Below are 12,585 nucleotides of genomic sequence, written 5' to 3'. Positions count from 1 at the left end.
TTATTATTGGTCCTCAGAGTCCATCCAGCAGAGCTGTCGTCCTCCTCACAGCTCAGAGACACAAAGTCTCCTTCAAAGAACTGAGAGCTGCTGGGACTCACAGTCAGACGAGCTGTGAGGGTTACAATGAAAAACTGTTGATATTTTATACTTCTGTCTTAGACAGTCATTAAAAATGTTCTTTGCTTTGTCAATTTTATGTCTGAAACTCAATCAGGTCATATCTGTGAGCATTTATCAGGTTTAAACTGTGACAGAAGAAGGTTACTGACCTTGGTTTGTTGTGCAGCTCAGCAGTGAGATCAGAACTAAAGAGAAATGACACTCAGGTTGATTTGAGGTGAACATAAAGAACAACTCCACACAAACAGCTGACAAACTGTTTGTGTGGAGTTATGGAAATATGGTATCTAACCAGATTCTTACTCTAGATGGCATTGGCTTCCAGTAACACTGTGAGGAACCTTGGAGTCATTTTTGACCAGGATATGTTCGTCAATGCACATTTTAAACAAATATGTAGTATGACGTATGTATGTGTATGATGCTAAAAAAACTACTTCACGCATTTATTACTTCCAGGCTGGACGACTGTAATTCATTATTATCAGGATGTTCTAAAAACTCCCTGAAAAGCCTTCAGTTAATCCAAAATGCTGCAGCAAGAGTCCTGACAGGGACAAGAAAGACAGCAGATTTCTCCTGTTTTGGCTTCCCTTCATTGGCTTCCTGTTAAATCCAGAATTGAATTCAAAATCCTGCTCCTCACATACAAGGTCTTAAATAATCAGGCCCCATCTTATCTTAATGACCTTGTAGTACCATAACTTCGCTCTCGCTCTGCAAGCCTACTTGTTGTTCCTAGAGTATTTAAAAGTAGAATGGGATAGAATCCATTCAATGACAATTTTTACATTTTTTACATTTTACATTTTTACTCTTTGTAAACATCAACCACTCAGCTGCTAGAAGAGTAATCAGTGTGATTATATGGGACACCTTCAGTCCTAGAGTTAATAGTTTCTATTCAGCCTGATTTGTTTTTCATGTCTTCTCCTCCATCATCAGTTATCAGGAGAGCAGACAGTCAAAGTACAAGAATTCAAACAAACACAGAGATTCTACTTACAGAGCAGACACAGCACAGATGTTTCCTTCATCGTCCTTCTCACTCATTTGAGCTTTTTTTCATTTCTCTCACTGACACCAAGTAAAGCCCGCCCTCTTCCTCTGAGCACCAGCTTTCTATTGGTTCAAACACAGAGGTGGTAACTCATGTTTTGCCTTGTCTAAAGATAGAAGTGAATAGAATTATTTAAATATACAGCACATCAGTGAAAAAGCTCAAGTGTAGATTTTTTTCTGGAAATACTTTGAAATAAAATGCTGTGGCTTAAAGCTGCCACACAAACACACACGACCAGAAGATCATGAGTGTTTTAAGATCATCTGATTACATTTCATAACTTTGATGGAACATTTATTCTCCCAAATCATTTATAATTATGGCCACTAGAGGGCGGCGTTTGACCCTAAAGTCTATCCGATTGTTCAGTCTGACGTCACTAGCCGTGTCTGGGCCTAAACTCCGCTGCAGGTCCATATATCAAACGATCACTGTGGCATTACTGAGAGTTGAAAAACTGTCTAAAGTCTGTCATCTTTAATAAAATGATCAGCGTTCTGCTCTACCAGGTGTAACAATTGAGTTTAACATCCAGGCATCCATGAAAACGGAATTTATGACATTTAACGGAGTTAGAAGTTAGCAGGGAGTTAGCTCGCTAGCTTCTATCTAAATACAATATAGCATGTCCTGACTGCGGGGTTTTGGAAACAAATGAAAACGTACAGCTCTGCTATCACTTCCAGCATGAATGAAGACAGAAAACTAAACAGCAGTGACGTTTGTAGGGTTACTGAAGTTTGGCTAGCTGGTATATAATGATGTGCTACGTGACCGCTAGCGACACAGCTATGTTAGCATAATATAAACAAGCTAACTTTTTTCCCACTCGATAAAAGTTAACGTGAGTGTTCTCGGTGGTCAGGAACAAATGTAATCGCATGGCAGGATGCTGTAAAAGGACCAAACTTCAGACAGGAGAACAACTGAGATAATCCATCCATAATACGAGGTTAGTCATTCATATACTGCTGCATGGGCTGGGCTGTAGTTACATCCTAAGGTTTTAAAAACTGAGCTTAAATAAATGATTAGCGGTAATAAAAGCCGAGGGAGGTCAACAGTGATCACTGACTGTTTTAGGAGCTTTTTGAGATCAAATAGAAGAAAATACATAACATTAAACATGTTAACAACACAAAAGCCATATTAAACGCAGACTACTTTAGACCCGGAAGTAGGATTCGTCGCGTCATCACTGAACAACCGGATAACGATACAAGCAAATTGTCAGTGATGCTTCTAGTTTGTTTTGCCTAGTTCTCATTAGCAGTCAGTTCCTTCATTTTTACATGTAATATTGCATTACTTTTTAATTAGGTAATGCGGCTACATTAGAGAGCTTTAAGGGGGCTTTTATTGTGAAAGTGTTGCAGGTTGCACGATGATCAGATAGCAGACATGTAGATGAGGCTGATATAGAGAAATGATTTTAGAATATGTTTATGATCTAATCAGGAGCTCACCTATAGCAATTCATTGTTTTGTTCCAACACACCACAAACTTAACAATGACATCATCATAAAAACTGGAATAACTGATTAGTCCGAGTTTTGAGTTCAAACTCTGCTGAACTAAATTAAAAGAATTAAAAGACAACATGCCATAAAAATGTTTTCAAAACTTTATTGTCAATAAACAGAGTCACAAAAAATAAATTAATTAATTAATCAATCAATAACATTTGACCTTATTTTGAAATGTAGACTGCAGTAACAGAAATGCATTCATGGAGAGAAAAGATCAAAAAAAATCAGAGAAAACATCTAAATCTGCAGTTGCACTGACGAAACACATAACACTGTACATTATAACACTGTACATTATAACATTCATTCAGTTGAAGATGATCAATAAATCCTAAACACTATCAGGCAGATCACTGATTGTTTATAATCCACAGTAATCTATCGTTTCTTCACCACATGCAGTGTTTATGGTGCAGGTTGGTTCAGTCAGTATCAATAATTATACTGTAACAGCTGATCTCTGCATGAGGATTAATTTGTGTTGTTCAAACCTCACAGAACCAGTTTGATGTCACAAACAGCTGAACCTGAAGATGAAACACACTCAGTGACTCTGTTATTGTAACATACAGGACACCGAAGTGACAAATAAGGAGGGCAAACCAATGATGAACAAAGTCTGCTCACAATGACAGATTTGTTTAAAATGAGTTCACTCAGAAGCTGAATATTTTATTTTGAAAAACGTTGATCTTATTTGATGTGTATTTGTTTGATAATGTGACCTCCTGTGTGCTCCACATATGAAGTGAGGCAGAAATGAAAATAACTTTAAGACTTGAAACTTACACTGGGATGAGCAGCTAACCTGATAAAATAAGTCACAGATTTCAATGCTGTAGGTTCATCATGTGAAATTTCATGTAACAGTCTAAACAAGTCTGATGAAAATCAGAGAAATGTGAAATCAAAAATAAATATGGACGCGTTTGATGTCCCTCTGATTGAGGTTCAGCATTATTAGTTTCTTTGTCTTAAAATCATCCTTCTTGATTTCAGTGAAACAGAATTTAGGACTGTGATGAGCAAGTAGATTCATAGTTCACCTTCTTAACCTTCTTGTGTTTTCGATAGATCAAAAAAGCAACAACAGCAACAAACAGAAGAACAGGAACTGAAAGACCGATGATGAGTCCAACAGATCCTCCTGTCTGACCTGCAGGTGAGAAACAGGTGTGAGGTGTCAGCTGTCAGGTAGGTGATGAGTGAAGAACAGAACAGAATCCATTTCCTCTTCAAACTGCTGTCAGACATTATCTACTGCACTCTGATCACATCACTCAGACCAGCTGCTTTCTACAAAGTCTCATCAACAACATCTTTAGAAACAAACATCAACAAGCAGGAAGCAGCTTCACCTCTGATCACACACACACTCAACTCTGCTCACTCACCTGGAGGAACAACATGAAGGTGGATGATGCTGATGGGTTTATTGTTCCTCCCTTTTGGGAAGACATGACACTCGTATGTTCCAGTGTCATTAATCGTCACGTTCTTCAGAATCAAAGACACGTCTCCATCCTTCATCTGTCTGTCCTGCAGATCCACCCGGTTCTTAAAAGATGGATGCTGCTCATCTGGATCAAAGTGCCCGTCCCGGTACAAAAGGACTTGTCCGGACTCAGGGTCAGTTTTGCTCCACTCTACAGCTGTGATGTTGTTGTTTGGAGCTCGACATGTCAGAGTGACGTTCTTCTGTCCAGATTCAACTGTGATGTTTTTCTGTGCTGAAAGAGGAAACAACACAGAGCAGAGAGGTTAAAGGTTAAAGTACAACTGTTTACTTCTGCAGCAGAGTGAGATATATCTGACTGGCACTCTGGAATTGGTCACTAAAAGATCGAGAAAAAAAAAAAAGCTAAAGTTAAGAAACAAAATGTTTCTTTCGTTTGTTTGTTTTTTGCTGTTGTTGTTTTATTAACTTTTTTAAATCTTTGACCATTAATGGTAAATGGCCTGTATTTATATAGCGCTTTACTCAGTCCCTAAGGACCCCAAAGTGCTTTACATATCCAGTCATCCACCCATTCACACACACATTCACACACTGGTGATGGCAAGCTAATGTAGCCACAGCCACCCTGGGGCGCACTGACAGAGGCGAGACTGCCGGACACTGGCGCCACCGGGCCCTCTGACCACCACCAGTAGGCAACGGGTGAAGTGTCTTGCCCAAGGACACAACGACCAAGACTGTCCAAGCCGGGGCTCGAACCGGCAACCTTCCGATTACAAGACGAACTCCCAACGAGCAACGATCGCACAATGTGTGTTGTTGATCTCCTGATCTCCAAATTAGTTTTCAGTTTCCGTTTCAGTTCAGAAATTTTTTGTGTGTGTGTGTGTGTGTGTGTGTGTGAGTGAGTGAGTGTGAGAGTGCGTGTGTGTGTTTAAGTGTTGTGGTTGAGGGGTCGTATGGCTTGATAATAGAAACTGTTTTTAAGTCTTGTAGTCCGAGCAGACAGACTCTTGTAACGTCTGCCAGATGGTAACAAGGAGAACAGCTGATGTGCTGGGTGGCTGTGGTCCTTGATGATGCTGTGTGCTTTACAGAGGCATCGTTTAAGATGTCCTGAATGGCAGGAAGGCTCATGCCAGTGATGTGCTGGCAAATTACGTGTATCTACCTTAAAAACCGTCATATAAACACACCATACCAAAAAAAAAAAAAAAAAAAACCTCAAAAGGTGACCTCTGGCAGCAGACATACACTCAGAAAAATAAAGGTGCCAACTGGAACCAAAAGTGGTTCTTTAGACTGATGCCATAGAAGAACCTTTTTTGGTGCCACAAAGAACCTTTCAAACAATGGTTCTTTGGGGCACCTTTAATGGTTTTTCAAAGAACCTTTTTAAAAATGGTTCTTTAAAGAACCATTTTTAAAAAGGTTCTTCAAATGGTTCTTTAAAAGAACCATTTTAAAGAACCTTTTTTGAGTGGTTCTTTAAAAAACCATTTTAAATCTTTCAAAATAAAATGCATCATAAATTGAATTTGAGTAGGGTAAAATAAATACTAGCACAGCATAGACATATATTAATGGTTTATTGTCATTTTGTAGTTACCAAAAGACAAAAAGGCATTTTAACCCTCAGCACAACATCACTACTAATACATGTCACATATTAGTGTTTTAAACAGTAATAATTAAATATATTTGCTATACTATAAATAAATATATATAAATACTATATCTACAGATAACACAACAAATAATACATGTATTGTTTAATTAATAAAACATCAGAAAGTGATAAAACACATTAGAAATAGCAATAGCTTCATAACAGACCAATAAATCAACACATTTTCATCAGCAGATGTTTGCATGTTCAGTAAAAACATTTCAACAACAAGTTTATGATTAAAATGATCAATGAACTTCAGCCTTACACTATGTAATGTACGTTTCATGTTGTACTCATGGTCCTTTGTTAGTCCAGTTTAGGACAATGTCTCTGACGTATGTTTCATATCAAATATATGTCATATCAAAACAAGCCCACACCTGCAGTTGTTTCAGTTTTTCACTGGTGTTTCCTGTCAGCTGGTCAACCTCTCAGGCGGACATCCATATCAGCCAACCAAACGACAAGTTCCTCCCTTTGTGCTTCAAATCCCTCCCACTCTGAGACAAGGAGCTGAAAGAGAGAGAAAAGAGTCAATTATAAAGAAGAGAAAAGTGAAACCCTCCTCAGAAGGTCTGACTCGCATACCTGCAGTTGACCTGTGATGGACTCCAGTTTGGCGTTCACGTCATCCCTCGCCGATGCCAGCAGCAGAGTCTGCAGGGTGCCCTGGAAGAGCTGAGTTAATGTTCGACTCCTCCTGGTCAGGCTCTCCAGCTGGATGAGCCGAGGTCTCCCCTCTCGCCGCTGCCTCTGAACACACAAACACAAATTGCATCTGAAGCAGGAGGTGCAGATTTGTTTTGCTATTCTTTTCTAAATCCAGGCTAGATCACGTGGAGGTATTTGGAAAATTGTTTTGGCCAGTGGACGACTGTTGTCTTGCAGAAAGTCAAATCAATCAAACATATGCGATACACAATCAATTCACAAGAACACATTGTAAAAAATAAGTCCAGTTCTTGCCTGATTTCAAGTGAAATCTGCATCAAAACAGGGTGACAGAAGTAAAACGAGTGCACAAAGCCTCACTTTGTACAAGCCTGCTATTACAGTTCTCCTCTATGCAGACGACTTTCCTGTTTTCAAGGCACAACTTGGATCTGCTGTACGAATCTTATGGATACACACTAAATGAAATAATAGTGTGCATGACTCCAGATTCTGATCCCTCATCCTAATATGGTCCCAACATAGCAACAGCAAGAAAGCAAATGTTGAGGCTTCAAAATACAAAGTCCATAAACCAATGGCTGACATGGGTTTTATCATAAGGGTGATAAATATACAGATTTCAGTCTGTCTTAGAGATTTGATGTTCATTTACCTGCAGATGCACTATACGTACCTGCTCCATGGTTTTTCACAACATTTTGCACATCACTATTTAATACAGGAAGTAGGCGAACTAAAACAAGTCATCGGTCTTTGTGAGAGGACCATATTAATGAAACAAACCTCAATGACATCATAGGGATCCCTAAAGATGCTCCTGCTGCTTCTCTTCCTCCTCATCCTAAGCTTCCTTCTCCTTGTCCTCGCCTTCCATCCAATTGTAATTCAATCTAATTGTGTTTCTGCCCCTCCTCTTCCTCATTTTGTTGGAGCTGTGAACACAGTTAATGTGAATCTGGATTAATTTGTGCAAACAAGAAAAATCTACAGCTTTTTGGTCAGAGGTGCTCTTGTGATTTACGCCGGGTAGAGTAGATTTATGTGTTGATGCTACCTGCTTCAGCTCTGGCTGCTGAGTGATATTTACACCCTGGCTGGATTACAAACTTTAACCATGTGCTGAACTTTGGCCCAGCGTTGATACCTCTTGTTAGTATAACGACCTCTTCTTAGCTTGTATGTATGATGTATGATGGTGGATAAATGAAATATACAAAAAAATTAACTATATTACAAAAGAACATCTATCTTGGAAACATCAAATGACCGGAGCATAACTTGTCAACTAGTCCGAAACTAAGTTATGCAGGAACAGTCAAAGACACACCTTCTCATGTTTGAAACCATTGTTTGAAAGGTTCTTTGTGGCACCAAAAAAGGTTCTTCTATGGCATCAGTCTAAAGAACCACTTTCTATTCATTTCTATATAATTCTATTAGACAATAAAGAGTTATCTAATCTAATTATTCATTCAAAACACTTATGCATAGCTGTATTTTATACAGCTCATACAGAATTCAAAGTACAGGTTCATGTGAGTATTTAATGTACGGCTCAGATCTACAGACTTTCAGAGTTTCTAGAGCAGACACAGAGCTCACGTCATAACAGGCTTCAGGCGCCATTTTAGTGACTTTAACAATATATTAAATTTTAATTTCGGTCTAGCTGACATTAGGTTATATACGCAGCACGCAATTGAACCACATATTTTAGAAGCCAAAGGTTCAAATTAGCTGGGAGAACCTTCACTTAATTATAACAGTGGTTTTGTTAGGAAAACTGTTTCTGTATACCGGATACTAAATTGCGCTGACCTCAACGGCTAACGTATCTAGCTAATCGCTACTGTTAGCACAACATTAACAGCAAGCTACAATGACGAGTAACAAAAACAAAACAGTAATAAGGTTTTAATGAAAATGTTTTACCTTTTCCAACAGTCCCAGAATCCACAGCTTCAAAGTCCAGCAGGTACTGAAGACTGTTATCCGTTTCGCTGTCACCGTCCGTGAGGTTTTTTTCCCGAAAGGTCAAGGCCCGCCGCTCGCACACTCTGTCTGCGCATGCGCATCCCAACGACTGACCCCCTCCGTCCGCTCCCGGGAGGTTATAGTATGACGTGTTCTGACGTCACTCTCTCTCCCTGTCATTTATTTGGCTCGAAACACATATTAACAAATTGCTCAGTGATGAACAACTACTCAGATCATTTACCTAAGTTGTGATTTGTCAAAACGAAGTGTGTGTTCATTACACTGACATTCTGTTCTGCAATTGTTATTTACTTGTATCTTATAATTTGACTTTACATACTGCTGGGTGGTTTGTAAAGTTTACAATAATTAGTATTATCATTATGCTGTATTTTCAAAAATATATAATAATCTCAAAAGTAATGCCTTGGAGTAGAAAATGGTAATGCTTTATTAAAATTTAAAACTAAAGTACAGTATTTGAATGTGTGTATTGTGTCTACTGTTTGTTAACTCACCATATTCATAATGTGTTTGTGGGGTTAGGGGTGTGTGTGTGTGTGTGGGGGGGGGGGGGGGGGGGGGGGGGGTTAGGGTCTTTAGGCTTTGGCCCCCACCCTGCCACCAGTATATTTTTAAGCAAATATTTCTAACTTTTATTTGAATATTCAGTTTCCTACCATCTTCTCTTAAAGGGTAATTGCCAGGTATCCCACCCTCCCCCTTCGCACACACATGCACACAAAGAAAACACACAGTATAATTCACAGCCTCATTATAGTGAATAAATATTTATGCCATTTACACCATCAAACTTAGATTGCTAAGGATGAAGAACCTTTTGTTCTTTAAAGAACCATTTGTAATAGCTGAAGAACCATCCACAAAATAAAAAGGTTCTTTGACGTATGATGGTTCTTTAAAGAACCATGAAGCCATCTGAAGAACCATTTAAGAACCATAATTTTTCTGAGTGTAAGGTACTAACCCAAAAAAGACTCTTACACCAAGAAATACACGTCCTGATAATGTGTGAGAGAAAGCAGCCTCTCATTATAAGACACTGTGAGTCTCTGCATGCTGCCTTTCTGTAGCTACAGCTGTTTGTATACACTGAACAAAAAGCTTTGTAGCTGTATACTGACTCCTGAAACTACAACACATCACACTGACACACACGTTACACTTCTTTGTCTCTGTGAGATCTGATCACACCGACATGTTAGGTCCACACAGACTCCACCCAGCCTTGTGTCTCCTTCACAAACACGGAAAAACTGAATCAATATGAAAATAAATCTTCAGGAAATGTTGTTAACATGTAAACAGACTGATGCTTTTCCTCTCTGTCCCACAGAGTGAATCTCACCTGCAGAGACAAACACGAAGAGGCCGACAAACAGCAAAGTCGAGCAGAGCGACGCAGTCACAGCAGACATTTCTGTGTTCTTCAACTCCGACGCTTCAATTGTTCTAAATGTCTCAGGATGGTTTTATTGAAATAACTGAACCTGAGTTTAAATCCTGACTACATGAGATTAAATTTCAGGTTTAAATGATCCTGAAAGTCTCTGACTGAGAACAGATCAGACTTTTTAGACACTCGTTCAAACTCAATATGTCCAAGTCGTCGTCTCTGCAGGAAGTCACGTCAGAGTCACGTGTGTTTACACTGCTGTAGGGTGACCATGAATAAGTGCGTCATAATTAAAGCGGTGAAATCTAAAGCAGGTCTGAGTGTTTAACAGGTTCAGTTCTTGAATGATCTCCACAGAACAACACAAACATCTCATCATCAACCATCAGCTACATACTAAAGACCATCATCAGCCAAAGGACTTCAAAATGACGTCACTGTATAAAATGTATATTGTACTATGGAGGAGGCAGCATTGTTTAAAGACTGAAAGACATCATTTCAAACACTTACTGTTGTTATAAATCTCTGAAACCCTCAAACACGCTTCTGATCAACAGGATGGAAAAATGCTGCACTGAAAGATTTTTTTAAAAGTGTTTGGTCCATGTGCCCTGTTGTTCATTATTAGGTCAAAAGGAACTTCTTTAAAATTGATTCTCAACAAGCAAAAGGTTAAAGAAAACTAAACGGTTGAAAAAATAAAAAAGAACTTAATTATAAAACTTAATAAGTTAAAAATCTAAAAGAGACCTCTGAATCAAGCAGCCACCAATGAGGAAATGCATCTGTATTTCCTTGTTAACTTGTTTTACAAGACAAAACTGTGACAGCAGTGTCACCATAGAAACCACCGTCTTCTTCTTATTGGCTGTAAGCGTGTGTATTTGAAAAACAAATATCACAGAGAAATCTCTTTCACTGATCTCAGTTTGATCCAAGCAAAAGAACTGGAAACAACAACCATACAAGACAGCAGCTGCTGTCAGCCACATTATTAATGATGATTATTATTATCGTTAGTGCTCACAGACACTCAGTCATGAGTGTCTCTTCACAGACACTGATTAAACCTTGACTGAAATGCTTTTCTATTCCCATGTTATATTTTTTTTAAATTTCTAGGTAAACACATATTTACACACAAGACATTTTAAACATGATTTATCCCACAGTCAGGTTCATGTTTGGACAGATATGGTTACAAACTCTCTCCCTTCATGTGAGATTTGAGTTTCCTTTATTTGAGTTGTTCTTCGACTGTAAATTCGATTGTAAAACCTTTTGGTCACACTAGCTCTGCCTGATGTGTTAGCATGAAACAGTCCAACTCATCACATGATGCTCAGTAATGAGCCACTTCTTCTCTACTGGTCTCACATTAGAGTCATACTGAAAAAATCCCCTTTAAAGGCAGGTGGGCCTGTGGAGGGAACTGAGACGACTTCCAAGCAAATTGCTGAGTTGTGTCTGAGCATTTAGTCTTTGACTTGACCTCGTACAGCTCAGTGGTTGTAACAGACAGTTTTCTCGTGGTGTTCACTTCAGACCCTGAGGGGCTTCTATTGAACTCTATCAAACAGTTGCATGTTATCTATTGTGTTGATAACAACTTTGATATCTCTAAATAACCATAATATTGCATTTATTAATCATGTAAATTTACTGCTACACCTGTCATAGATGTCAGCACGACATCCCCAAAAAACTAGTGCAAAGGTCAAATTTTGAATGTCATATGTCCAGGTTTAGTCACTATGGCGGGGTGTGGTCTCGTACCTGCTGCAGAGGAGGGGTGACGCAGTGAGCTCACAGGGCATCGCGGAGGAGGGAGGAAAAGGTGTACAGAACTGGCGTAATGAGGAGAGACTCTTTTCATGTTTTGCAGTGAGCACAGGAGAGGAGGAGAGCACCAGTGTGTCGGAGTTGCTGCGTCCGGGCCGGTGCCAAAACCGCAGGTGTAATTATGATAAAAAAAAGCACATCAAAAGCAAAAAGCAATAGTGGTCATCTGTGGGTCGAGGGCCACAGTTACGTTTGGAAAAGTCGTATAGATGTTCAGAATTGCTCATGGTCATCTGCGGTCTGATGTTTAGCACATAAGAACCAGTCTATTTATCACTTATCAACAAGGGATGAATGTGAGGCCTTTTTTTCTGATCAAATATCTGAGCAGAGACAACACATCCATAGTTTGCACTGTTAACAACATCCACTATCTAATTATCAGGTGTTGTAATATATAACTGCTGAATTTCTATCAAGGTGATCAAACAGTGATTTGAAGACAGAAAATGTTATATTCCAAACAAAACTCTTATCTATTATCTTTTAACAGGTTAAACAAATTACCCAGGATTATAACATTTAAACATTACTTACAATTTGCAATCATCGGTGTTCAGCTCACAGGCAGATGTGGAAATTAAACACAAAGACAAGAATGAATTAATTGATTGCATTTACATAGCGCTTTTCTAGGCACCCAAAGCGCTTTACATTTCCACTATTCATTCACATTCTCACATTCACATTAAGTCTGACCTGGTTCATGGTTTTTGCTGTAAAATGTTAAAGTGAAATAAAAAATTTGACCTTGTAGTTAAACTCATAAGTAAAAAATCTGAATCATATAAAGGTCCAACTTGTCTGTTTGTTCTATTTATTCA

At 38.8% G+C, this 12,585-nt stretch overlaps 1 protein-coding gene across 2 annotated transcripts; it reads right to left on the bottom strand.

The window, feature by feature from the left end:
• Positions 1-4,281: 4,281 nt before the first annotated feature.
• Positions 4,282-8,088, bottom strand: LOC308392950 (uncharacterized protein). 2 transcript variants are annotated; one of them, XM_080876339.1, is made up of 4 exons: positions 7,306-8,070; positions 6,436-6,600; positions 6,228-6,360; positions 4,282-4,446 (listed from the first exon to the last, which is right to left on the bottom strand). In XM_080876339.1, exons 1-3 carry the CDS (start codon positions 7,360-7,362, stop codon positions 6,271-6,273), a joined length of 312 nt encoding a protein of 103 aa, XP_080732465.1. In that variant the 5' UTR covers positions 7,363-8,070; the 3' UTR covers positions 4,282-4,446; positions 6,228-6,270. The 2 variants fall into 2 exon arrangements, with proteins under 2 accessions (XP_080732465.1, XP_080732464.1); XM_080876338.1 differs by lacking the exon at positions 4,282-4,446 and having other exon boundaries at positions 5,763-6,360; positions 7,306-8,088.
• Between the last annotated feature and the right edge of the window lie 4,497 nt (positions 8,089-12,585).

This window comes from Rhamphochromis sp. 'chilingali' (assembly GCF_963969265.1).
Source record: "Rhamphochromis sp. 'chilingali' genome assembly, chromosome: 1".
Taxonomy (NCBI): Eukaryota; Metazoa; Chordata; class Actinopteri; order Cichliformes; family Cichlidae; genus Rhamphochromis; species Rhamphochromis sp. 'chilingali'.
This window is presented reverse-complemented; position numbering and strand designations above follow the sequence as displayed.